The sequence below is a fragment of the Mercenaria mercenaria genome, chromosome 2, assembly GCF_021730395.1.
Source record: "Mercenaria mercenaria strain notata chromosome 2, MADL_Memer_1, whole genome shotgun sequence".
Lineage (NCBI taxonomy): Eukaryota > Metazoa > Mollusca > Bivalvia > Venerida > Veneridae > Mercenaria > Mercenaria mercenaria.
This window is the reverse complement of record NC_069362.1, coordinates 108695325-108723307: the sequence shown is the minus strand read 5'-3', so window position 1 is coordinate 108723307 and position 27983 is coordinate 108695325. Positions and strand designations below refer to the sequence as shown.

General features: G+C 33.6%; 1 protein-coding gene across 8 annotated transcripts in view; it reads left to right on the top strand.

The window, feature by feature from the left end:
* The window catches only part of LOC123564870 (epsin-1-like), a 34603-nt gene extending 8561 nt beyond the window's left edge, over positions 1–26042 (top strand). For 4 of the 8 annotated variants that reach the window (XM_053537499.1, XM_053537498.1, XM_053537500.1 and 1 more), the window contains exons 3-9: positions 3299–3386; positions 3920–4119; positions 8856–8988; positions 9534–9659; positions 10505–10729; positions 15791–15952; positions 20179–26042. In XM_053537499.1, coding sequence (XP_053393474.1) covers positions 3299–3386; positions 3920–4119; positions 8856–8988; positions 9534–9659; positions 10505–10729; positions 15791–15952; positions 20179–20381 — 1137 coding nt within the window. In that variant the 3' untranslated portion in view covers positions 20382–26042. The remainder of the gene's footprint in view (positions 1–3298; positions 3387–3919; positions 4120–8855; positions 8989–9533; positions 9660–10504; positions 10730–15790; positions 15953–20178) is intronic. The other 4 variants (XM_053537501.1, XM_053537503.1, XM_053537502.1 and 1 more) reach the window with 4 other exon arrangements.
* The last annotated feature ends 1941 nt before the right edge of the window (positions 26043–27983 follow it).

The following is a 27983-nucleotide window of genomic DNA, read 5'->3' as shown; positions in this document are numbered from 1 at the left end:
TTTATACAAAATTCCTTTCAGAATTGTTAGCTTCCTTTAATTAAATAGCTCTTATTTTCTGCTGAATAAGATTAAATTAGTTTTTATGTAAGCAGAGAAAGTAAAGGCAAAATGTTTTCTAAATGAACCATTTAAAGTACAAAACCAATTAAAATCAAAAGGCAAGACATAGTGACTTAGTTCTTACAGTTTTAAGTCTGTATTGCCTTTATCTGGACTGTTAATGTGTAACATGATGTCATTGGTTACATCATAAAGCAATTATGTCAATACACCATATTGACTTATTAGGGTAATACAACATAATCAATAGTTACCAGCTGTCATAAAAATATTACATGTTCTTTTGACAGGTTTAAGATACATTTAACATGATACTGTCAGATAGTATTAAAAGAAATGGCAAACATATATGTCACAATGTTGTAGGGGCGTTTTGGTACAGAGAGTTCAGATCATAAAGGGAGTTGTGGATTCAGAGATTGCCATCAAGACACTGTACTTTGGTTTTCTGGCCATGTTACTAGTTAGAATTTCTCTGATTGATACATGTATGTTTCTCAGTTTTGAAGATGTATAGATTGCATTTGCTAAAGAAATTATGAAGTTTATCTTCATATGACTAGAAAGTTTCTTCATGTATTTTGTAATGTACTTAGTATAAGCACTTTTAAAAATTGTAGATAATTTAAATCGTTTTTTTTTTATTATTATTATTAATAAGAAAAAAAATGGGAAAAAAATGCTATTGTTTTTCACACGTTTAAAAGATTTAAATTAAAATTGTTTTCAAGGTTTGAAAAAATAACTATCCTAAGATTTCTTTGTAACCAGATTATTCTTATGTGTAGTTTATGAATTGTCAGCCATAATTTAACTCACTGAACTGTATTCAGCAAGATAGAAAAAACACCCAATAACATCAGACTCGATAATGCTGGTTTTGGCTGAGGTCATTTTACATTAGTTAAGAAACAAATGTCATGCTGATGTCCAAAGATTGCTGTTCTACAAGTTAAGAATATACAGTAAATATAATTATGGTTACAGAATAGTATGGCCATATAACAGTTATTATTGGAGAGATATTGTCAGTATGGCCCAGACAGATGTTGGGTAATAACACAGTAAGGCAACTAGGTGTGCCATAATATTGCTGATTTCTTTGTCACAGGATAATTCAATATACAGACATACTGCAGTATAGAGTTAATTATTTCGCCACCCTTTAATTTGATTTTACAAAATGTCATCAGTCTGTTGTTGTGATTAAAACATATCTGCTTCTGTGTTTCTGGAAATGTGTGATTTTTTAACAGTTTTTGTTTTTTTTTGCTATTTTAATATTTCAGATTTAATATCATCTATTGAAAATTTGGAATACTGAAATCAGTAAAATTAGTTTCTAATTTGTAGATTGATTTCACACAAACAAAATTTGCTAAAGGGTATACACTTAAATATTTATTTGCTAAAAAAACAATTATCACCTTTGTTGCTATGTTGTTTCAATGAAGTGTTTCAAATATTTAAAATAAAGAAACATTCTTTGTTTTTACAGGAATCTAATTGTTTTTAGAATCAGTTTGCTGATAATATTCTATAGAAAGTAATTTTTGTTTAGATATATGTTGCAGTAATTCCAAATCTCTGATAACAGATCTATTTTTAACACTGTCAAAGCCCGTATTTGTGTGGTTTTTGCAGCGTCTTTGTGTCTTTGTTCCGAGATGCATATGTGATGGTTTATTGATGGAATGTGATCAGCTGTGACTTTCTGCCAGCTGACTGTAACTTTAACGACTTTTTACCAGTGGTTCATGCACAAAGAATCTTAGGTCATATTGGTGAATATAGGCTATTTCGTCAAAATTGATGCGCATTTAATGTTTACAGTGGAATGTAAATAAGATTTTTTAGGATATATAAAAAAATCTGGATGACATTTTAAATCACATTTTATATTTAACTTTCTTTGTGATTTTCACGGAGTTATTTCTACAAGTGATACAGTGCCGGATATTTTAATTACAACCAGATTTTTGTGAGCTGTAAAATTGATAAAAAAATGCAATTTTTAAATAAGAAAACGCAGAGATTTGTTCAGGAGAAAATTCCTTGGGATGTAAGAATTCCATACACAAAGCAAACCAGTCCTAAAAAGTTGTTACAGGTATTTTGTAATTATTTCAGCATTTTCTAACATATCAGTTTACTAACTAGTGTTATTTATATTGGTAAAAAATCATGTAATGCTGCCTTATTTAGTGCCTTGCTGTGTTTTGAAAAAAAAGTAGAAATTCAATCTGACTAAAGTACATCTCCTATTACGCTACGCATAGGATCTGACAACGAGCTATTGATGGCCTCGTTCTGACAACCCTTCCGCTAGCCAATCAAAAGCTACCTTACAACATCCTGCAAGCTTTAAAACGCCTTGGGTTTTGATATCAACAATTTTTATGTCAAAAGATGTCAGATAGCCGATTAGCTCAGTCGGTAGGGCACTAGCTTTGTAAACGAGAGGTCCCGGGTTCGAACCCTGGATTAACTGTAAATTTTTCTTACTCTTTGACATTCGAACAAGTTGTCTGATTGGTTCAAACAAAAATAGATTTGCGAAAATAAATATAGCAATATTGGAAATCCAAAATATACAGAAGACGAATGTGAATGGGTCGTTCTCAGATCTTCGTTTAGAAGATCAAGTACTTTAGTCAGATTGGTAGAAATTAAAACAAACTGTTATACATTGTAATAATATGTGTAGACCTATTGCTAAGCCTTACCCATTTGTCTTATAGGGATGACTTATTTTATGATCTGATATTTTATAGTTGCCATCCCTCAGATGGAACACTAAACTATCAAGTTGTACTAGATATACTGGCACACAACATTCTTCTGATCAAACTTATTTCTGTACTCAAGTTAGAGAACTCTTGTTTGAAATTAATTCTAATTATAGCCCTTATTATATTATAAATTTGTTTTATTTTGTTTTGCATTGAAGTTCTTATTGCCGTATTAGAATTTTAATTTGTTATAAATTGTTATAATATTATATAACTCAGTTACAAAAAGTCTTGCCAAGGGCCCAAGGTATGCCCTTGTTAGACTAAATAGTTGTTGTGCTGTAGATAACTCTTTTACAATTATAATGTAGCAGATTATTATATAGGATACTAATTTATTATTAAAGTTATAAAAATGCTGGAGTTTTCAAAATAGTCACTAAAGGCTGCATTCTAAACTAGGATTTTAAAATAGTTTTTAGAATGTGATTGTTTTATTTCAGTCGCGGAGTGCCAGTGCAGAGAGCCCTACGTTCCAAGGAGGTTCCGGTGGGTATTCTGATTCTGCTCTAGATGGTTACGATACTGGAAGTAAGAATTTTTCACATAAAAACAACAACAGATTTATAGCACTTTTCTGGGAAATAATATTTGTCTATTGAGACATTAAATTACTAATGTAGCCGTTATTTTGACATTTAATGGAGTTAACTTGCAAAAAAGGCTTTTGTTTGAATGCTTTTAGCATGCTTTCCTTTAAATATTAAATTACTAGTGCTTCTGTGGATATTATTGTATATTCAGTTCATTTTCGCAAGCTCTTTGATAAAAGCAAAAAGTGCAAGATTTGTTTGTGAAGAAATACATTAAAGCTACATCTGAAAATGTATTGCATGTTTAACATTTAAATCTAATTGTCATGTTCTCACTAATTAATACTATTTTCTTCATCATATAGTACTAAACCTCTTCCTTAAGATGTAATTATACAGCTAATAGCATGTGTGTGACATTCTCAGTTCTTTAATAATATTTGTTTCTCTTAGAATGAAAGCTTTGTAGTACTAACATACTGTAAGATATATTCTGTATCATGTTACTAAGGTAAGCTGTTTTTCTATCAGATTCACCAGTACGAAGAAGACGTCACTCCAATGAAATTGAGGCAGTGCGTCCCTCTTCGATCGGGGAGGAGGAGCTACAGTTACAACTGGCATTGGCGATGAGTCGGGAAGAACATGAAGAAGAAGTTAGGAAACAGAAATCAGATGATATTAAACTGCAACTGGCGCTGGACGAAAGTCGCAGACAACAAGAAGAGGAGGTTTGTATTATAAAACTGGTTTTAAAAAGGCAAGCAGAAAAAGACTGGTTGAAATAGACCAGTGAAAAGGGGCATGGCAGCATAGACATGAAATTTAATAGTTTTTAATGGGGTCATAGAGTCAATATCTATGTAATAGAATTTTGCTTAAGCAGGTTCTTGGGGGCATGAATGGTGTTGCACTATTCATTACCCGTCATGAAAAGAACCAGTCAAACAAGGTCTTGGGGGTTGCATTACAGGCTTGCAAAAGTCAGGTTGGGCACTGGTATGTAATACAGTAATGTTAACTGTAGAATGTATTGTGAAATCATAATTATTGAAAAAGCTTCCTTCAGTTGAGATGATAGGCACTTAACATTCACATATTATACATGCTTAATTAGTCACGATTTTTATTTCCTTCACACTCACTGGAACAATTTTTTTCAAACTGTTGACACAGAAATTAAGTGGACTATAAAATGCAACACTTCTGTGCAACCAAAACCCTTCTCTAGACATTTAGATAGGTCAAACCACCTCTTGAAATTTTCTATAAATTACTTATAAAAAAAAAATCAAAAATTATTTTACATTTTATTCATAGATAAACGTAAGTTGAAACTAGACTTTAATAGGAGTGTATCCATACAGATTGGAGATGGGTTTCATGTATAAAAAAAGTCATGGGTTGAACATTGCTTTTTGTGGAAACTTCAGCTTGGAAGTTTTTTGTTTAGTACCAAAGAAAAATGTGTTTTCCTTAACATATGGTATTTCACGAACACTGGTGATGGATTTATGTTGTAAAAATGTTGTTTACTGTAACCAAGTTCATATATACACCAAATTTCAATTTTCATTTCAAGAAAATAACAGATTTTGATTAGAAAGTATTCATAAATGATAATAAATTTATCAGAGGAAAAATTAGTGTAATGTGAAATTTTGTGGTTTGGCCAAAACGGCTATTTCATTGGTATATGAATTCATTCAAACATCTTCCATAGGGAAGTAGATATAATAATTCTTGTTAAATATCACTCTTTATTATTTTGTGATATTTAACAAGAATTATGAATTCATTAGTTTTAACTTCAGAAGATGAAATTACTGGTTAGTTTCATGAATTGCCATAACTGTGAAATCTACGAGAAGAAGTCCCCCATCAGTTATAATGATTTCACAGTGTTTGGAGCAGATTGAACATGTATGACTGTAATATACATGTATTAAGGGTGTTATATTTCAGATTAGTTTATTTTTTACCAGTTTATATTGTCATTATTTTTATGCCCCTGAAGGGAGGCATATTAGTTTTCAACAGTCCGTCCGTTCGTTAGTTCATTCGTTCATTCGTCACAACGTTAACTTTTTGCATGAAGGCACTTTACTCGCGAACCACTGCACCCAGGACCTTCAAACTTCACATGCTGATAGTACTTATTGAGTACACCACCCCTACTGACTTTGGGGTCACCAGGTCAAAGGTCAAGGTCACAGGGGCCAACGTTAACTTTTTGCATGAAGGCACGTTACTCGCGAACCACTGCATCCAGGACCTTCAAACTTCACTTGCTGACAGTACTTACTGAGTACACCACTCCTACTGACTTTGGGGTCACCAGGTCAAAGGTCAAGGTCACAGGGGCCAACATTAACTTTTTGCATGAAGGCACTTTACTCGCGAACCACTTCACCCAGGACCTTCAAACTTTACATGCTGATAGTATTTTATGAGTACACCAACCCTACTGACTTTGGGGTCACCAGGTCAAAGGTCAAGGTCACAGGGGCCAACGTTAACTTTTTGCATGAAGGCACTTTACATGCGAACCACTTCACCCAGGACCTTCAAACTTCGCATGCTGATAGTACTTATTGAGTACACCACCCCTACTGACTTTGGGGTCACCAGGTCAAAGGTCAAGGTGCTGCGGGGGCATTTGTCACCATTAGTGACAGCTCTTGTTTGTACATTTAATTTTAGTTCTCAATTGCAGATACACAAAGATTCTGATTTAATGACTTTATTTCCATTATTTTTTATTTTCTCTAGGAGCGGACACGAGTAAGGACCTTACCGGTACTTTTAATTTGTGTACAGCATTAGTTTGCTTGTATTTTCTCTGTCCCTCGTGTTGATTACCCGAAATATCCCTCTCAACATGCTGCACTTAGTTCCTCTGTTTTCATGCAAGAGTTCTGTGAGAGTAGGGCGAAATCTACCATAAGCAAAATCCACTGTAAGCAAAGTCCATACATATGAATACAACATCTCATTTGAACATTGTTTAAAAAGATACAAAGCAGTTTGGTAATTGATAAGTTAATGCTAAAAAAGTTTAATGTTCCACTATCTTTTTTAACTGACTTGAATTTTTCGTAATTTATAAAGAAATCAAGGGGGATTTTGTCTGCCTATGCAAAATGAGGCATTGTGTTTTATCTGAATATGGAGTCAGTTATGTGAAGGAACAATCTGACAACATTTAGGCAAACATTTTGACATAAAGAGGTACCGTTACGCAATACTGGTATTTAATCTGATACCAAGCAGCCGTCTAACATTGCAAATCGCCTGAAAGTGTTGCTAGATATTGTAAGGGTTATAGCAGCTGTAGAAAGTCTTTGTTACATTTCTTTATGTTATATTACATTTAATTTCATGTAATTAAATGTTCATAATCACCCTTTATATTTTTTAGACCTTTCTCGGCTAGTACTTACTTTAGTTTTATAATTATGTTGATTGGCAATTAATACAGTTACTCCAAAGAAATGAAGAATTTGTAACAGCAGCATAGAAGTTATGCTTTTGACATTCTTATAGTTAATCACTCACTGTACAGTTGTTACATTTTAAAGGCAGTTGTGCTAATTAGGAACAGTAAGTCTTTTGGACAATGTTTGATGGCTTCAGTGAGTGACCTTTATATCTGGAAACTGTGTTCAACTTTGCACCACAAAATATGATGAGACATATGGTGGTAGTCTGGTTGCTTGAGCTCACTCTAACAGAATTATCTCCCTTTGCTGAGTGGACTCTTAAGAGTTTGAAATGATTTCTGAACGTTTCGTTCAGTATTGATAACCTTTGAACTCTAAAATGTAAATGCTTCTGGTATTTTCTAATACATAACATTTTCAATGTATGGTTTATCTAAAGCATCATGTTTTTGGCCAGAGACAAATTTTTTTAAAGCATATGTTTGCCAATAACTGATACAGAATAACTACTTGGATGAGAACCTACTTAGTAATATCGTGTTTATATGATAGACAGATATATTTACTTACTTTAAAAGCGTAGTGGGGTGTTCTTGTGCAGTTTTTTACCAATAAATGAGAAGTTGTCATATTTATGATCAAGAAATTCCCATAAACTTGAATGACAGTGTTTCACTCACAAATGTAATGGCCTTTTCAGAACTGTATTTTCTGTTTGTGATAATAATATTTTAATTTGATAGACAAATTGTTATAAAATCTTTTGAGGGTCAACATAAAAGTCATGGGAAAATTAACAAATCTAAAACAGTATGTTGTTGTAATTGTGTATGCATGTGTTTTGAGTTATAGAACAGTTGTTAACTGTTGTGAGAGGTATGATGATTGTCTCCCTTGTTATTTAGGTTCTCACAATGATTGTCTCCCTTGTTATTTAGGTAACAGCATTCTTTTTTTGGAGCAATTCTAACGTAGTGTGTGTAGTCTAAAGAAGTCCGAAGTGCAAAGATCTTAATCTTCCAAGTTTTGAGCAATTTTGTGTAGAATGGGTGTTTTAATCACACTTTTTCACTGCTAAAAAGCATTCTGAATGAAATGAGAGCATTTTCTTGTTTATCCAGTGATGGCAGGTTTTCAGATTGAAATCAAATGTAGAGGTTTAATGTGTGGACAAGAGAAAATATACATCTTTTTTAGGGTAGCAGACCATTAGTGACTTTTTCAGCCCCTATTTTCTTCCTTTTGTTTGGTCAATTTATGATAGAACTTTCATGAAATAAGGATGTAGGAAAGAGTGATTATCTATAATTATAGGTAAATAAGATCTGAAGTGGATGTTTTTTCAATGGAACAAAGTTGGATTTTAATTAGTGACCTTTAATCTGTTATTACCTATGATTGTGTCCCTTTGACGTTAAACCCAACAAAATAAAATAAATTAAACTGTTACACTTTGAGATGTTTTGTGCAGTTTTTCGTAGACTGTTGGTATTAAATTATATTTTTCTAGTGCAAGTAATTTTCAGTTGATTTATTTTGTTTACTAACTTGCACCCTAACTTAATATTCTTACAAGTCTATTTCAAATGACTAAGGTAGGGCATCAAGATATGAAACATTTCTTTTATTAGTATTAGTTCCAGTATTCATAAAGCATTCATTAGGAAGAAATGGTGTGCTCTCTTTCTCCTTTTTGATATCACATACTTCAGCTTCTTTAGCAATTGTAATTTTTGTAAAAATTATGAATAAGCCCATGATAGCAGCTTAGAGCCTTTGTGCTAGTTGTTCTCCACTTATTTATAATCTGCCTGCTTACCCAGAAGTGTTTTTCCTTTCAGATAATTATATGTTTATTTATTCCAAACATGTAATTTTGGAAAGTATGTAAGTTTTATTAAAGTTTTCTAAAATTTTGAATATTTCAGAGTTTGGCTCCATTTCTAAAAATAGTTTCACCATTTTCTCTCCTCCCTAATGAAGAGTAGTTTTCAGTAGACCAATAAAACTGTTTTTGTTTTCAGGGGGGTCAAGGTCAGCAGACCCTAGCTGGACTTGCAGACCAGTCAAAGCAGAAACAACAGACTGATCCCTGGGGAGCCCCAGTAAATAAACCAGCCAGTGACCCTTGGGGAGCTGCTTTACCTGCACCACCTGGTAACACTTTTTCTTTTTAACTATATTTAACTGGCTTTTATCTGCCAACCATTACATAACTGAAATACTGTTGAAAAATGGTGCTTAACCAAAAACAAATAAATGCGAAAGAAATGTGTCTGCCTGTTTCCTCTTTGGAGATGTTGTTACATGGTTATACTGTAATCCCAAAAATTAAACATGGTCGTCTGCCTTCATACATGGAAAAGTTTCATTCAGACTTACAGTTACAATGCTGCAGATCTAATTCCCATTTTATTGAATTGATCTAATCTTTCAGTCTGGATAATATATAGAAGTGTTATTGCCAAAGGAAGCAAAGAAATTTACCAGACAAATCAGAAGTCTGGGGCATATAAGATTACGAAAGCAATATGGAAACAGTTTTCCTGTATCTATGGCTGAATTTATTTCCTTATAGACTGTATGGAAGATTAGTCATGTTTTGATATTTGGATTTAGTAATGGAAGTATTTTTTTCAGAATTTGAATATAGAAATATGAAAGAGTATGAGTTTTTACCCATATTTTTTTATTGATAACAGGTTCTCATAAACATCAAGCTCCACCCCCAGCAAATGACCCCTGGGCATCACCAGCTCACCAGCCTGCCCCTCAAGCACAGGCTGACCCATGGTCATCTCCAGCAATGTCCAGTCCTGCACAACAAAGTAAGTATAAGATAGATACATGAATGTTGGAATGTTTGCCTATACAACCTTACCTTCCTCCTTGCCCAGGCTCATCCTAAATTATCCCTGCATTACCTTGACAGACGTAGAAACTGTTTATACAGAGAACAGGCTTGAAGTCCCATCTTGGCAGCTCAGTAGGTTAAGCTATGACTACCAGTTCAAGGGTTGACGAGTGGGGATCCCATGGAGTAGATGTTTTCTTTGACAGTTTGCAATCATTTTGTCTTCTGTCTAATATATATTCATGTACAGAAGTTGACCTTAAAATGTGAAGAACAGATGAGGTCTCGTTAGACGTCAAGTAAACTGACCGCAATGTTTTTACTTAAAATGTCAGTAAGGGAAACTTCCCTTTTGGGAAACTATGGATTTTTCAGTACTTCCCAGATGGGAAAATTGATCAATATTGTAACATGCTTCATGATTGGGATGCAAAATTACCAGATTTACAAGATTCTTCAAAAGGCCTGGTGCATAAGGATGTACATGGTAAATGAAATACACAAAGTGTGAACCTGAGAGATTTTTCTAAATTTCTACTGTTAAATATTTTTTTTATTTTCCAATAAAATAAAATTTAATTGAACTTAATTTCCTTATTTCACAAGCTTCTCAAATTGGAAACTTAACTTCACAATAGAGAAACTAAGATATTTTAAACATTTACATTAAATTGCATGTAAAGTTATTGGGACGTCAGTTTATTGAAGTATATCTTGAATGAATTTGTACAATGTATCAACCATTTTGCATTGTAGGGGATGTATCTCCATGTAACTGCTAGCATTTGCTTTAATTTGTATATCTCCCATTTGCTTTAGAACCATCAAGTGATCCATGGGGCACACCATCATCACAACAGGGACCCTGGGATGCTCCAACAGCAGCAGGCGAGTCCCCGTATGATCCTTTTCAGTCCAATGGAACAACCAACGGCACAGGAAATAATCTGGATGATGATTTTGATGTGCTCAGCTCTCGAATGTCTCCTGCCAAGCCCACGGAAACCTCTGGTCAGAACTTAGACATGTTTGATCCACTGGCAGGTACCTGGCTCAGTGCCCACGCCGTTTGTGCAGTAGCATGTGTGTGTGTGTGCCTGACGTGGTTGCCTTGCTTCATATATTAGTCTCTTTTTCTTCATATAGTATTTTAATGTTTTGAATAGTTACACAGATTCTATTTAAATTAACTCTTAAGCTAGTCAGTATTAAACAGAAATATGATTGCATCATATATATCTCAGTTCTACAGTTTGAAGATGTTTTTACCAATAATATAGTTCAGTTAAAAATCTTGATAATCAAAATATGCAAGGGTTTTGTCACTAAGAGATGTAATTAGCTTGCCAGTATTTGTTGTAGTAGGAAGTTGAGACAGGCTAAAATAGAGTCCTGCTGTAAATGTTTATGCAAAAATAAAAAGATGACTACTAATGAAACTTTACGAAACATTAGTGTGCTGCATCATTCTGTGGCAAATCTGTGTTCAAATAATCAAATGCTAAGTTTAGTCATAGCAGTGTGTGCCTGTGCATCATTCTTGCATGGCAATACTCTGTATGATTTCAACAACAATTAAATCAAATTGCTAAAAGTGTTTTTAACAAATTTGGAAAGGAGGTGTTTTAACTGTGCATGAGCAGAACTCACTGACTACCCTTGTAAAACACCTACTGAAACTATAAAAACAGCAGTTTTATTTTAGACCCGTTAAGTTCTTCTGAACTTTGTTCAAGGTGAGCTGTTTGTTTGGATGGATAATCCGATGTCCACAACATGTTTAGCTCACCTGAGAACAAAGTGCTCATGGTGAGGTATTATGATCATGCTGTGTGCGTCGTCTGTCATCAACAATAATGTTTAAATGACCTCTCCAAAACCAGTGAATTGATTTTGATGAAACTTGGCCTGGATGTTCCTTGAGTGGTCCTCTTCCAAAGTTTTTCAAACGGTTCTGCTTGTTTGCACATAGGGGCCGCAAGAGCTAAAAATAAAAAAATCTTCAAACGACATCTTCTCCTAAACCAGTGGTCCGATTTTGAAATAATTTTACACCAATGGTCCTTCTGTCACCCTCTACCAAGATTCTTCAGTTTATACTGATTAGTAAAAAACATGGCCACCAGGGGGCATGGTCACTTTTCCCTATATGTATATAGTGGAAACTAAAAAAATCTTGTGTGAAACTGCTGGCCCAATTATAAAATAATTTCAAACAAATGGTCCTTGTGTGACCCTCTACCAAAGAATGTTCAAATTATTTTAATTTGTCAAAAAATATGGCTTCCAGGAGGCGTGATCACTTTTCCCTATATGTATATAGTGGAAGTTTAAAAAACCTTCTTGTGTGAAACTGCTGGCCCGATTTTAAAATAATTTTGCACAAATGGGCCTTGTGTGACCCTTTACCAATATTGTTCAAATTATTCCGTTAAAAAACATGGCCGCCAGAGGGCGTGGTCACTTTCCATCAACAATTTCTTTAAACAACATCTCCAAAACCACTGAACGGGTTTTGATGAAACTATACACAAATGATCTCTGGGTACCCATCTTTCAAATTTGTTCAAATGGTTCCGGTTCATTGAACATGTGGGTCTTTTTGGTTAAAAATAGGTTTTCAGCTGTCACACTTCAAAAATCTTTTTCTCTTGAGCTTTGATATTTGGCATGTGATATAAGGGTTTAACTCTCTACCATAATTGACTAAATTATTGCCCTAAGGTCAAAAATGGCCACGCCTCTGTATGTGACATGTACTTGCTAAAGGCTTTTATGTAAGAAACTTTGAAGGCGTATGATTGTTGTACTGTCTAACTATTACCCTAGGTTAAAGAATGTGAGTGATGGACCTATCAATACTTGTACCATTACGTTATACAAACACACTTAAAGCCTTATACACAGGTGAGCGCTTTAGGGTCAATGACTCTCTTGTTACTTAACATATCCTTTGTTGGACCACTCTCAAGTTTGCTCTGATGGTTATACATTTTGGGGCCTTTGCAGCTTGAAATTTACTACTTAGTGGATGCTCATATGCAAGATCTTAAGTCCGCTTTGGTTGAGCCGTTAACTGTGTAATTAGGTCAACATGTAGAGCAAATGATTAGGTACTAGGTTTTAATCAAGGGTGTAGAATACTGTTCTCCATGATGAACTGCTGAAGGTTATTCCTCTGATTCATGTCTAGGCGATATCTTAACTTCTTTGTGTCAAATGGCCATGAAATTTATTCCTTTTAATTTATGTTGGGAAGTTATTTACTAGCTGAGAACTGGTCAATAGTGGTTAGGTATCCAGCAGAATTGGTAAGGTTGACTCACTTCATAACCGAAATATTGTAGAAAAATTAGCTTTAACCCTGCAAAACAAGCATCAATACTAAATATTCAGAGTCAAAGAAGTTTTGAAGGTAATTGATTTTCTGATTGTATGTAATTGCAACATTGTGTTATGCAGTGCACAATGCCTAGAAGATCTTTCATCGTTTATAATATAAAAATGAATTTATTATAATTGTACCTAAAAATTTTCTGTATAAATGCAGCCTTAATTTCATTGATGAATACAAAACCCTGTATTCATCTAGGATATGGAAAAAATATTCATTGGTGCGACCACTAGGTTTAGTTATGATGTTTCATGCGTCAAAAAACACAGTTCCAAGGAGGTTTTCTGCCTTATTTTTCTAAAATTTTAGTCCAGTCTGATGTAACAGTAGAAATAGGTGTATTTAAATAATAAAAACCTTGATCTGCAATGATGTATTCAGCTCTCATAGATTTTGCAAGACTGGATCACACACAGTGCAAGCAACTTTTTGGATCAAGGCCTGGCAAAATCCCCTCAAGCCAAATACAACATTGCAGATCAATATATTACAGCTACTGTCTGGACACCCCTTTGTCCAAACTTTATTCTAGGTCCTTGGCTACCCTGGTATTATGAAGCAATGAGTCCTTGGCAGCTCATTTTACTTCAGACGTATATATATAGAATGCATGGCTTGTTAAATTGTTCTCTGATTTTTCTGATTTATTGTTGCTTGTATTATGTAACAAGAAGGGCATTTTCATCAACAATGTTAAATGTTTTGCATAACAGTACTGACAAATAAAAGTGGATTTTCTGATAATTTACTGTGCCTAATTTTGTTTTTAGTAAGCTTTTTGTAAGAATAACTTTATAATCCCTTTGCATGAACAGAGATTTTTTCAGGCTTTTTAGCTCACCTGAGCGCATAGTGCTCAAGGTAAGCAATTGTGATCACCCTGTGTCTGTCATTATGGATTGTCAACAATTTGTCTGTTTTACTCTAAAAGCCCACAATTTTAGCCCAATCTTAATGAAACTTAGTCAGACTATTATCCTCAATAAAATCGTGGATGAGAGCTTCTTTACTTGGTCTTCTGGGGTCAAAAACTAGGTCACTAAGCAATTAATGGAAAACCTTGTTAACAGTCTAGAGGCCACATTTTCTACCTCGTCTTTATGAAACTTTGTCAGAATGTTTGTGTCTGTGAAATCTAGGTCAAATTTATAACTGGCTTACCAGACGTCAATAGCTAGGTCACTAGATTAAATCATAGAAAAAACCTTGTTGAGAGGCCACATTTATTATATGCTCTTCATAAAACTCTGTCAGAATAATTTTCTCTAAATCAGGTTCAAAACTGTGTTACCTGAGGTCTTAAACTAGGTCACTAAAACTCCGGAAAGGCCACATTTTCTACCTGATCTTCATGAGTCTTGATAGAATGTTTGTCTGTTTAAAATCTATGAACAATTTGTAACTGGGTTATTTTGGGGGGAAAACTAGATCAAATCATAGAAAAACTTTTTTAATACTTTAGAGGCCACTTTTTCAACTTGGTCATCAAAATTCTTTGTCAGAATGTTTGTCTGTATGAAATATAGGTCAAGTTTAAAAGTGGGGTACCTGAGGTCAAAAACTATGACACTATGTCAAAACATTTAAAAAACTTCGTCACTGATCTACTGAATTTACGTAAAACATGGTCAAAATATTTGTCTGTGGAATCTATTCCAAATTAGATACTAGGTTTTCTGGGGTAAGAACAAGATCAGGTGAGCAATACAGGGTATTCGGAACCTTCTTGTTTTTAATGGAGCATGCTTTAACCTTTCAAATTAAAAAAGGGCTTATTAAGATTTTTTTTATTCCAATCAGAACACTTTAATAGTACATGTGTATAATTATGTAAACTGTAAACCATACAATTTAAAACACAAGAAAGTGCGTTTATAAGTCATTTTCTTTTCCTCTGTAACATACTTATTAAATTGTTGTTTTTATTACGATGTAATTTTCCCCAGCTTTAAGCCATTGTAGCATATTTCCCCTCCTGATAGGTTGTGCCACCATTCCCCCACAAAAAAAAACTGGGTGAAAAAAATCAGTGAAAAAGAGATTATCTTACTTGATTTTGACTGAATCAAGATAGATAAAGATAGATAAAGATAGATCTTTCATAGTCATGTACTGCTTGATACTTTCTATTTAGTTTCCTCTCTTATCAATTAAGTACTTAAAAGGACATGATTATGCATTCAATACTACATCAGACCTTACAGTGAATATTCATCTTAAAGTTAGTTTCAGTAAAATTGAAAACATTAATGTTTTACCAGTGTTTTGTTCTTATACTAACTGGCTGAAGTGAACAAGTCTACACAGTACTTAAAATTTATATTTTGTTCCTATGTATCTTGTATGAACTACCATTAGGAATTTTACAGACTTGGTTGCAAAATTTTGTAATAAATTAGATTACACATTGTATGACAAATCTCAGTTAAATTACACATTGCATTAGAAATACTGTGCAATTTGAAGTAAGTTACACATTGCATTAGAAATACTGTGCAATTAGAAGTAAATTACACATTGCATTAGAAATATTGAACAGTCTCAGTTTAATGACACATTGCGTAATAAATATTGAGCAATGTAGTTAATTAAATAAATTACACATTACATTTAGGGAACATATCTTGTTTTAACGTCATAATTTGTACATTAAACAGTGGCAGCCTTTGTATTGTCTAACATGGAATATATAATGCTGATTTTTGTTCCAGATGGAGGAGCTAGTACAGATCCGTGGAACATGTCTGGTATGCAGTCATCTATAGCCAATGAGCAGCCAAAGAGGAACAAAACTCCGCAGGAATTCCTTGGCACACATTCTGGCCTTGTCAATCTAGATGAACTTGTTAAATCAGATCAAAAAAGTAAAAAAGGTACAGCTTTTCTGTGTGTTGTGCCCGCCTTTGAATCTTATGTTTGTTTTAGCAAAGTAATAGCTCAGCAGAATTTCTTTTGCCAAGCATCAAACAGCAATGAAAAATCCTTTAATATAGCCTTTTCCAAAAAATTGTATTTTTCAGTGGTATTGAACTAAAACAAGGAATCGGTAAAACTGAATGATGTTCCCCGATGCATTTGCTTGTCCTAATATGGGGAATAACATTTTTTAAGAAGAAAAAATGGAGAATAAAAAGAAGAAAATTGAATAAAGGGAGATAATTAAAGCAAGGGACATATCATTAAGTGTAATTTTTGCCTCTATCATTTCGTGAAGTTTCAATGAAATGCCATTAATACTTTTCAAGTAATGCACCGGACAAGCTTTATTTTGTATAATAAGGGAGATAATTAAAAAGCTAGGTAAAGTAGAGTTATGGTTCTTTGACACTGCACTTCCCGTCAGTGGTGAAGTTTCAATGAAATGCCATTAATACTTTTTAAAGTATTGCTTCGGACAAGCCTTATTTTGTATAATAATTGGAGATAATTCAAAACTAGGTAAGGTAGAGTTATGATTCTTTGACACTGCACTTTCCGCCAATTGCCTCTATCATTTTGTGAAATTTCAATGAAATGCCGTTAATACTTTTCAAGTATTGCTCCAGACAAGCCTTATTTTGTAAAATAAAGGGAGATAATTCAAAACTAGGTAAGGTAGAGTTATGATTCTTTGACACTGCACTTTGTCTCAGTGGCCGCTATGATTATGTGAAGTTTCAATCAAATGCCATTAATACTTTTCAAGTTATACTCCAGATGAATGGAAGGACGGACAAAATGGCAACTGTATGCTCGTCCTTCGGGGAGCATAAAAATTTAAAATCTGGTCAGAAACATGGTTAAACATGAAATTAAAAGAAATTTTTTAGATTAACCTGTAAGATCAAAAATGATTTTCATTTGTATGGGATATATGCTTAGGCTATGAGAGATATTAGTATGTTACACTGAAACGAAAGAAAATATGAAAATCATATGCTGTTCTTGCAAAATTGAAAAGGAAATGTCACTTGAAGTGATGTTGTGCATATTACCTGGGATCTTCCATCTCAGCGTTTACCATAGATGTTTTTTTAGCTCACCTGTCACAAAGTGACAAGGTGAGCTTTTGTGATCGCGCGGTGTCCGTCGTCCGTCGTCCGTGCGTGCCATCAAAAACTAGGTCAGTAGGTCTAAAAATAGAAAAACCTTGTGACCTCTCTAGAGGCCATATATTTCATAAGATCTTCATGAAAATTGGTCAGAATATTCACCTTGATGATATCTAGGTCAAGTTCGAAACTGGGTCACGTGCCATCAAAAACTAGGTCAGTAGGTCAAATAATAGAAAAACCTTGTGACCTCTCTAAAGGCCATATTTTTCATGGGATCTGTATGAAAGTTGGTCTGAATGTTCATCTTTATGATATCTAGGTCAAGTTTGAAACTGGGTCACTTGCGGTCAAAAACTAGGTCAGTAGGTCTAAAAATAGAAAAACCTTGCAACCTCTCTAGAGGCCATATATTTCAAGAGATCTTCATGAAAATTGGTCAGAATGTTCACCCTGATGATATCTAGGTCAAGTTCGAAAGTGGGTCACATGCCGTCAAAAACTAGGTCAATAGGTCAAATAATAGAAAAACCTTGTGACCTCTCTAGAGGCCATATTTTTGATGGGATCTGTATGAAAGTTGGTCTGAATGTTCATCTTGATGATATCTAGGTCAAGTTTGAAAGTGGATCAAGTGCTATCAAAAACTAGGTCAGTAGGTCAAATAATAGAAAAACCTTGTGACCTCTCTAAAGGCCATATTTTTCATGGGATCTGTATGAAAGTTGGTCTGAATGTTCATCTTGATGATTTCCAGGTCAACTTTGAAACTGGGTCACGTGCCTTAAAAAACTAGGTCAGTAGGTCTAAAAATAGAAAAACCTTGTGACCTCTCTAAAGGCCATACTTGTGAATGGATCTCCATAAAAATTGGTCAGAATGTTCACCTGGATGATGTCCAGGTCAAGTTTGAAACTGGGTCACGTGCCTTAAAAAACTAGGTCAGTAGGTCAAATAATCAAAAAACCTTGTGACCTCTCTAGAGGCCATACTTTTCATGGGATCTGTATGAAAGTTGGTCTGAATGTTCATCTTGATGATATCTAGGTCAAGTTTGAAACTGGGTTAACTGCGGTCAAAAACTAGGTCAGTAGGTCTAAAATTATTAAAATCTTTTGACCTCTCTAGAGGCCATATTTTTCAATGGATCTTCATAAAAATTGATCTGAATGTTCACCTTGATGATATCTAAGTCAGTTTCGAAACTGGGTCACGTGCGGTCAAAAACTAGGCCAGTAGGTATAAAAATAGAAAAACCTTGTGACCTCTTTAGAGGCCATATTTTTCATGAGATTTTCATGAAAATTAGTGAGAATGTTCACCTTGATGATATCTAGTTAAAATTCAAAACAGGGTCACATACCTTCGAAAACTAGGTCAATATGTCAAATAATAAAAAAACCTTGTGACTTCTCTAGAGACCATATTTTTCAATGGATCTTCATGAAAATTGGTCAGAATTTTTATCTTGATAATATCTAGGTCAGGTTCAAAACTGGGTCACATGAGCTCAAAAACTAGGTCACTATGTCAAATAATAGAAAAAACAACGTCATACTCAAAACTGGGTCATGTGGGAAGAGGTGAGCGATTCAGGACCATCATGGTCCTCTTGTTTTGTTTTGTTTTTTAGCTCACCTGAGCAATGCTCAGGTGAGTTTTTCTGATCACTCGATGTCCGGCATCTGTCTGTCTGTCGTCTGTCCGTCAACATTTAGCTTGTGTATGCAATAGAGGCTGTATTTTTCAACTGATCTTCATGAAATTTGGTCAGAATGATTGTCTTGATGAAATCTAGGCTGAGTTCGAAAATGGGTCATCTGGGGTCAAAAACTAGGTCACTAGGTCAAATCAAAGAAAAACCTTGTGTATGCGATAGAGGCTGTATTTTTCAATTAATCTTCATGAATTTTGGTCAGAATGATTACTTTGATAAAATCTAGGCCGAGTTCAAAAATGGGTCATCTGGGATCAAAAACTAGGTCACTAGGTCAAATCAAAGAAAAACCTTGTGTATGTGATAGAGGCTGTATTTTTCAATTAATCTTCATAAATTTTGGTCAGAATGATAACCTTGATGAAATCTAGGCCGATTTCAAAAATTGGTCATCTGAGGTTAAAAACTAGGTCACTAGGTCAAATCAAAGAAAAACCTTGTGTATGCGATAGAGGCTGTATTTTTCAATTAATCTTCATGAATTTTGGTCAGAACGATTGCCTTGATGATCTAGGTCAGCTTTGAATATGGGTCATCTGGGGTCAAAAAGTAGGTCATTAGGTCAAATAAAAAAAACCCTTGTGTATGCGATAGAGGCTATATTTTTCAACTGATCTTCATGAAATTCAGTCTGAATGATCGCCTTGATAAAATCTTGATCAAGTTTGAATATGGGTCATCTTGGTTCAAAAATTAGATCACTAGATCAAATCAAAGAAAAACCTTGTGTATGCGATAGAGGCTGTATTTTTCAATTGATCTTTATGAAATTTGGTCAGAATTATTGCCTTGATAAAATCTAGGTTGAATTTGGTTATTGGTCATCTGTGGTCAAAAACAAGGCCACTAGGTCAAATCAAAGAAAAACCTTGTGTATGCAATAGAGGCTGTATTTTTCAATTGATCTTCATGAAATTTGGTCAGAATGATTGCCTTGATGAAATCTAGTTCAAGTTTGAATATGGGTCATCTGGGGTCAAAAACTAGGTCACTAGGTCAAATCAAAGGAAAATCTTGTATATGTGATAGAGGCTGTATTTTTCAGTTGATCTTCATGAAATTTGGTCAGAATGATTGCCTTGGTAAAATCTAGGTCAAGTTCGAATATGGGTCATCTCGGGTCAAAAACTAGGTCACTAGGTCAAATAAAAAAAATTCTTGTGTTTGCACCACAAATACTTGGTCAGAATATTTTTTTCCATGCAATCACTAGGTCTATGTTTACACTGTTATGGTGTATCATGGTGTGTTTCTCAGGTGAGCGACCTAGGGCCATCTTGGCCCTCTTGTTTTTTAATTTTATTATTTTCCAAATACTTTCAGTTATACTAACATTGTATTTGTTTTCCAGCCAACAATCCTTTTGCGAGTGCACAGTCTACCAACCCATTTGAACAACAAGCTCCAGTGCGTGTTCCAATGAGCCAGTTACAAGCTAACGCGTACAGTAGCGGATTTACTCAGCCCAGCAGCGCTGGGCTTCTACCCGCACCCATGATGCCAATGTCCACACCCGTGCAGCCACAGCAACAGAGTTCAAACCCTTTCTTATGAGGTTAAGCCAGAATAAGAACAAAAGAATTATGTATGAATTTTAATGTGAAAAAAATTATACACATCATAGTGCATTGCAGTAAACAATTTCAGCAGGCTGGTCTGTTACTTGAAAAATCATTACATGAAAAATAATCTAAGACTGAAAACATTACACCAGTGAAGAAATTAGCTGAAGCGTTTTATCTACATTTCAGTGTGTAAACTTATTTCTTTGTAATGAATCGGAGTACCTCTGCATCTAGAGACATTTTTCATCATCAGCTGTCATTGTTTACTGTATAGAAACACGTCTACATCAGAATCTATTTTACTTTATCAGTCTTCTAAAGCCTGTTTGCCTGAAGTTGAAATAGACTTAAATGTTTGATGTTCTTGAATAGTCATAAACGTTTAAGGTTCTAAACACAGTCCAGGAGACTACTTTGCTTGAAATAGAGAAACAGGTTTAAGTTTCCTTGTTATCGTTCAGTTTGGTAGACAACAAAATCTTGATCCTGTTTCCTTTTCAGATTATAGGTATCACAAAAATGGTACTTGTTCTATCAAAAACCGTACTTGTTCTATCAAAAACGGTACTTGTTCTATCAAATGAACAGAAATAGAGACAATCATATCTAAAAGATCTGAAAGGTTTGTTTCAGACTGTCTGGGATCAGATGGGCTGTGCTGCACATGTGCAGGATTGGAGGGGCTGAAATTGACTGCAGTGATTATTTGGAAGAATAAATGGAAAATTTTAATGTGATATTTTTGTGCTTAACTTTGATTTGAATTATAAATTCATAAATAATATGTAAACATATAACATATTTTCAGTTATAAATCCAACAGAAAATTTTTAGATTATTTTTGATCTTTTTAAACGTGATTAATTGAAGAAACAAGGTAATTTAAAAGAATATAAACTCTTTAGTTCTCAGTGTGACACTGAGTTGTCACCTATTTAGAGTGTTTAGTTTTTTGTTAATTTTTTTTAAGATATAGAATATGCAAATCTTACAAGGTCATAATATTTAGTTGATGATCTGTTTCATAACATGGTGCATAGATTTGATCTTTACCATGACTAAAACAGTTTTTGAAGCCGAGTTATTGGTTATGCTGTAACAACAGAATATGTAAATTGAAGTAATGCAGATTTTAAGTTTTAAAGGTGGACATATTCAAGGTCAAGAATAACTACATGGTACATGATCTAATTGTGTTATGAATTTTTAGTGTAAAATATAGCTAAGTTAGTAGATACATACATAATAAAATGACATTTCTAGTACAAGACTATGCTAAGGTTAAGGATGTATACTGGGTAGGGGCTGATGTTATATATACGGGAAAATAATGCGCGATTGTTGTTGTTGTTGTAATTGATTTGTGTGTTTACTGTGATATTAAACTTGACACTGGCACCAGTTCCAGGATATATTGTCATACAGGAAGTGTTTGAAGTTATAAACAAACACCTATCCTAGATTTAAATTTTTAAAACTATTCACTATATATTTTTACTGTACTGTATACAGCTCCAGCCATATTGTTATGCTGTTTTGTATGTGATACAGGCATCTGATCTGTTTCTAAACAAATTGAACCAGAGAACTAATTTTAGGGTAGCCATCCATTGGCAGATAGAGTTCTGCTAGATCTACATTTAAGAAAAGTGAATTTTTTTTTTTTAAATTGCTGCATCTATGAAAGAAACAGTTAGGAAAAGTGTTCCTTCTTTTGACAAGGAGCTGGTGGAAATGGTGCCATTGTTATTGTATAACTCTTTATAAGAATTTTTATCAGCTGCTTCAGTATCAGAATGTCTAAATGTCTGTTGAATTTTTGTATAAGTATCAAAGGTAATTTATACTTTACCTGCTGCAGATTTCTTTATATGCATTCAGATGATGTGAAAAGTAATCAGTTGATAATTTAAACACTTTAACCACATATTATATGCAGCAAAAAAAAAAGTTAAAATTCAGATCTGAATAGTGACTTACATTACATATACTGTGCATTTTGCTATCAGACGTAGCAAAATTAGGTTTATTTAGAGTCCTTCGAAACATTTCTACATCTTTGATGCAAAGGCCAATTTGAAAGTTTTCCTCTAAGCTAGGAATGGAGTAAGGTTTCTATAAATGTGTTCAATTATTTTCAGTTTTATGTTTTGACGGTACTCCGGCTTACAGTCTATGTCTAAATGGAAGCTTTATATATGGCTTCACGTTTGTATGTCTTGGGCCATGAACAGAAAAGAGTGTAAAATGTATCGAGACAGGAAAATAGAAAATAATCTCTCTTTTGAAGATTTGTTACAGGTCATTAAACAAGATTTTCATTGATATTTGGTCTGTTTCTCTTGGTGAAACCTTGATTCATCAGTATCATCATCTCTTCAATTTCTTTCATCATTTTCTTTCATCATCACACAGGTCTTTATTCTAGACACATTGTCCGTATTTGATAGGAGTGATAAATTTAGATCTGAAAATTGTTGACTAAATAAAATTAAATCATTCACAGGGTGCACATTATTCAGTCACAGTTGTCATATTATATCCATCTAAATTGTTTATTAGGATATCAAGGAGATACTTTATGTTTTGTGCTGCCAGTGAGAATATAGAGATGCTTGTTCTTTATATCTTTTATGCCAGTAATTATGCAGTCTGATAAAATTTATAACCTTCTATTTAGTGGGGAGTTTTTTTTTTCTTGGGGCTCATGAAATATAACTTTTATATAAGACTTAAAAGATGTTTACAGTATACTGCATACATACACATGTATTCATTCAAGAATGTGGATGTTGATGAGGCAATAGGTTTGAACAACTTTGTAAACTTATACTTGAAATATTTATAATAATAGCAATATTAATAAAGTTTTAAACTTTAATTTTACAAGGATTACATAATTGACTATAACCAGTTCAGCATATGGTCCTCTGAGCACAGTGGTTTTAAAATTCAATCTTTAACATAGAGTAAAGATGTTGACATGAAAGACATGAATAAAAATAATGTGTGAACAAATTAATCTCTACTAGCATGAAAACACTGTTTCAACAGTATGTAGTTTAAAAAAAATATATATCATTAGCAGCATCAGAAGCTAAAAGTATTGACAGAAGTTAGTTCATGTTTTATTCTCAAATAATACACTGTCTCTGGCCTTAACCTCTTCCTCCATTGTATAAGCTGCATTGTGAAACATGTTAAATTATTACATGTAGAACTACTACTGTTCTGCAAGAGTCATCAAGCAAAAGAGGGTTCAGAATTTCACAACCATATCTGTGATTAGTTAGCATGTCAGATAAGTAGAACCTATGAAGTATGTGAAAATTTTCTTCAAAAAGCTGCTTTCCATTTTGAAATGGAAGCTCAAGAACCTTTTATTTTCGTTGTTAACATAAATATTTTTACACAAATGCAGTTAAATTATTCTAGCATGCTTGTTGAAAGTCAGCGATTATACTGACATGTCTGCTAATGCCTGAAATAATGCCCAGTGCACCTCTTACACAACTTGAGATGAAAAAATTCCGAAGTGAAAAGTGTCATTGTAGCAACAATAAGGTAGTAGACCAGTAGTGACAATCGACAACTATGTGAATATGTATTCTCCGCAAGCAGTTTTGGCATCCTTCGATTCTTCTTCATAATACCAGGAGAATGCTGAAATGGCATAGGGGGAATTTGTAATCAGATGGAAAATGCCAGTTGTCATTACAGATTCACTACCAGTACATTTACTGCTACACATGGGTGTAACTGTGATATAAAATATAAGGGATTTAGCTTGACATGATTATTCATACCAAAAATGTCAAGTAGATAGTAATAAGATTTTGTTTTTAAAGTATTTGTAAACATTTCTGTTGTTAACTAAAAACAAAACAATCTGACCCTGATCAGAAGTTAAGCAGCTCTATGTACAGTCTGCCAAATTTTAATTTTGTATAAATTTATTTGTTACAATTTATACAAATCACAATAGTGTCCAAAATATCAAATTCTGATACTATTAAAAAGAATAAATTGACTGGTAGGATGGTAGAGAGAATTGCGTGTTCATTTATAGCAATAAACAAATTGGAAATTTAGGATTCATTATGTTATAAATGATTTTCTATGTATGTAAAAGCACTGATTATATGTATATACATATGTATGTATATACATGAAACAAGATTAAAGAAATATCATATAAGTCATATTTTGTTGTGTAATAATAAAATGTGTAAACATTTAGCTTTTGATGTATTTATTTAAATCATAGTATTTTATTTTTGTACTTGTAATTTTAATGTGTGTTATAAAAACATATGTGTCCACTGTTTGTCCTCTACAGAGAAATAGATGGTGATAAGCCGTGCTGTACAATAGAATCTCGCAAAATTTCTAATTCATGATATTGTTGTGTTAACTGCTGCAGTGTGTGTAAGTATTTTCAGTTAACCTTTACCCTGATAAATTTCTAAAATGGACTGGTCCAGCATTCACTTTGGGCAGTACCACTTATTATTCAAATGTATGTTCACTGAAAATTTTCTGACTGAATAGAAAACAGTTCAGACCATGATCAGCATCCATGCATGCTGATCTTGGTCTGCACTGGTAGCAAAGGCAAAATCACTTGCCTCCGGTAGGCTAAAGGCATTTGAGTATGGAGTGTTTTTTACTCATTTATGTGTAAAAGGACATGCTCACACAATGAGGATATTTTCTTAAATTTGGAACAAAAGAACTGTATTGGAATTAAGGAGACTGTGATACTAAGAATTGCAACTGGGGAATAATTAGTAAATTGTACCACATGGTGGACTTAAAAGTTGTTTATTGTAAAAAAAAGAAATGAAAATCTCAGTTTCATACAAAGTGTACTGTAATGTTATATTGGTACTGAAGATTCATGATTTGTGTGGTTATTGGAAGTATTTGGTGTCACAGTTTACATCTTTGCTACCCATTAGAATGCACAGTCCTTTCACATATTACAGCGAATAGCAAATTAAGGACACTTCAGTCATGTCAATAAAAAGCATAAAATGAAGTTTAGATTTTACATCTTGCAATTCATCTCTCTTAATTACAGAAAATGCCTTATACAAAGATAATTTATCTTTACTTTTCATAAATGGCAACAAGAATGGCTGTTCGTTCTGAAAGTTTTTTTCCAAGAAAGTGGTAGTCCCTTGATGACAGTGGGCAATATTTGTTTGATTAGTTGTTCTCCATTTGCTACATCAGCATTTCTTGGCAGGTACAGAAGCTTGTATTAGCTACCTTAAAGAGGAGGTAGGAAACAGAGAATGCATCATCACACTGAAATTGCCCAGAGTCCATGTGGGTGCAGTACCTTAACTAGAAAATCCTGCTTGATAAGGATATTTAGTACATAGGTTCTGAAGTCTGAATGATATGATGCTGGTTGCAGAAAGAACAGAAAAAATATCTATATATGTAATGCAGCTAAACATTTTTATTTTTGTCTCATGCAGATATGTGTAACATAGCCAGGAATCTATTTTACTTTGTGTTTTTAAGTATAAATGTATGACTGAGAACTAGAGAGATTTGTGTGGTTATCTGTTAACAATTCTTGTATTCTCCTACATGAAAAACATGTATCTGCCGAAGTCTTAATAAACTAAGTAATATACTGTGTGTTTGTTTAATTTTAGCCCATTTTAAGTTGAGGGTTTTGATTCCATACCTCGGGTTTTTATTTCGATGTTAATGAGATATGAAACCAAAATTTGTAGTCCTGTTTGGCACCATATAACCTATACTGTGTTGGTGTGCCGTAAAACCCAAATAAAAAAAAAATAGAGGGGCAGGATGCCTGTCCATATAGGATGCAGACATTATTTAAGTTCAATGTAAAAGTGTGCATTATCATCAACAGTTCTAGTATATTCATTAATATTCAAACTTTTGACAAGTATTGGAGAAAACAATTATCAGAAATAGAATTTAACATGCAATAAAAATGTTCATAGAAAATGTGGCAACTACATTTTAAAGAAAGGCATTAGGAGCCTTTGATGAAACTTGGTCATAATGTCTACCTCAATAAAATCTGATAAGATACTACATGATTGATACTGGGTCATCTGTTCTAAAAAAACTAAATCACTAGGCTAATTCATTGAAAATCCTTGTTGCCACACTAACGGCCACATTTTCTACCTGATGTACATGAAACTTTGAACGGTTGTGAAATCTAGATTTAAAAAAAAAATCATAGTAAATCTGATTGCCCTAACAGCCACATTTTACACTTGATGCATGTTCATAATGTATGTCTGTATAAAGTCTAGGTTAATTTTGTAAACTGAATTATCTTTGGACAAAACTAGGTCACTAAATTAGATGAAATCATAGAAAAACTTTGTGAGCGCAGCAAGAGGCCACATTTTTTTTCTGATCTTTATAAAATTTGGTCATGTTTGGGATAAGTAGGTCAAAGGTTAATGCCACAATGACTGAAACTGAAAAAGGTTTTTGCCCATGAAATAAAGTACCCCTTTGCCTACAGTCTTAAACTTCATAGGATGATTGCCTATGGTTAGTAAAAGGACCGATACATATATTTTTTGGTGTGGCGATGGGGGTAGGGTCAGTAGGTTAAAGGTCCAGATCAATATGACCTTGAGTCTAAAAAACAGTTTCCGCTCAATAACTAAAGATCAGATCAAACTTGATAGTGCACGTGGTCAGTAGATGACCGTCAGCATGTCTAAGGTCAAGGCCATAATGATACTGAGACTGAAAATGTAAAGTAGAGGACCCTTATTATATTGGAGAACAATAAGGAAAAGGACTACATTATAACTTAAGTGATCTGGGAACTGAAAATGGGACAGACCATCATGGGGACATTCATGCGTTCCCTTCTTGCATACTCTGTAGAGATTCATCTAGACCCTTGCATAGAGTGTAAGGTAGTGTTAGCCCATTACAAATGTCTATGTTTTATTGATTTACAACTGTTATTTCAGAAGCTGAGCATTTGTTTTCTACTTTTACATTTGCATTTCAACAGATTGTGGGAATTTCAACAATTTGTCCTTCAACCAAACGGCAAGCTTTAAAACTTTGTCTAGCTTCCAAATTCATTTCTTGGTTGTGGAAAAACAGGCAAAGGAGGTTACAATATTTTTTCAAACTTGCATTTCTTATAAATTTTAGTGAAATATATATATATATATATATATATATATATATATAAGTGAGATATTAAAGAAAAAACATCAACGAAATGCCTTTCAAACACACTAGATTCCGGAAGGATACAAGAACATAAAGATAAAATTATAGAGTATGAGAAAATATATGTTCAAACAGTGTCAAAAGTTTAATTATAAACCCGAGCGCTTTTGGCTTTTTAAAAAAAATTTTTTTATCAATCAACCTGTTATCAATTCACCTGATCTGATCGATATGTTCATTTAACATTTATATATCGAACTATACAGGCGGTATTTACGCCGTCATTGTGTTGTTTTGATTTATGCTACCCTTGAAAAAGGCTTTTTTAAAAAGCTGAAAGTGCTCGGGTTTATAATTAAACTTTTGACACTGTTTGAACATATATTTT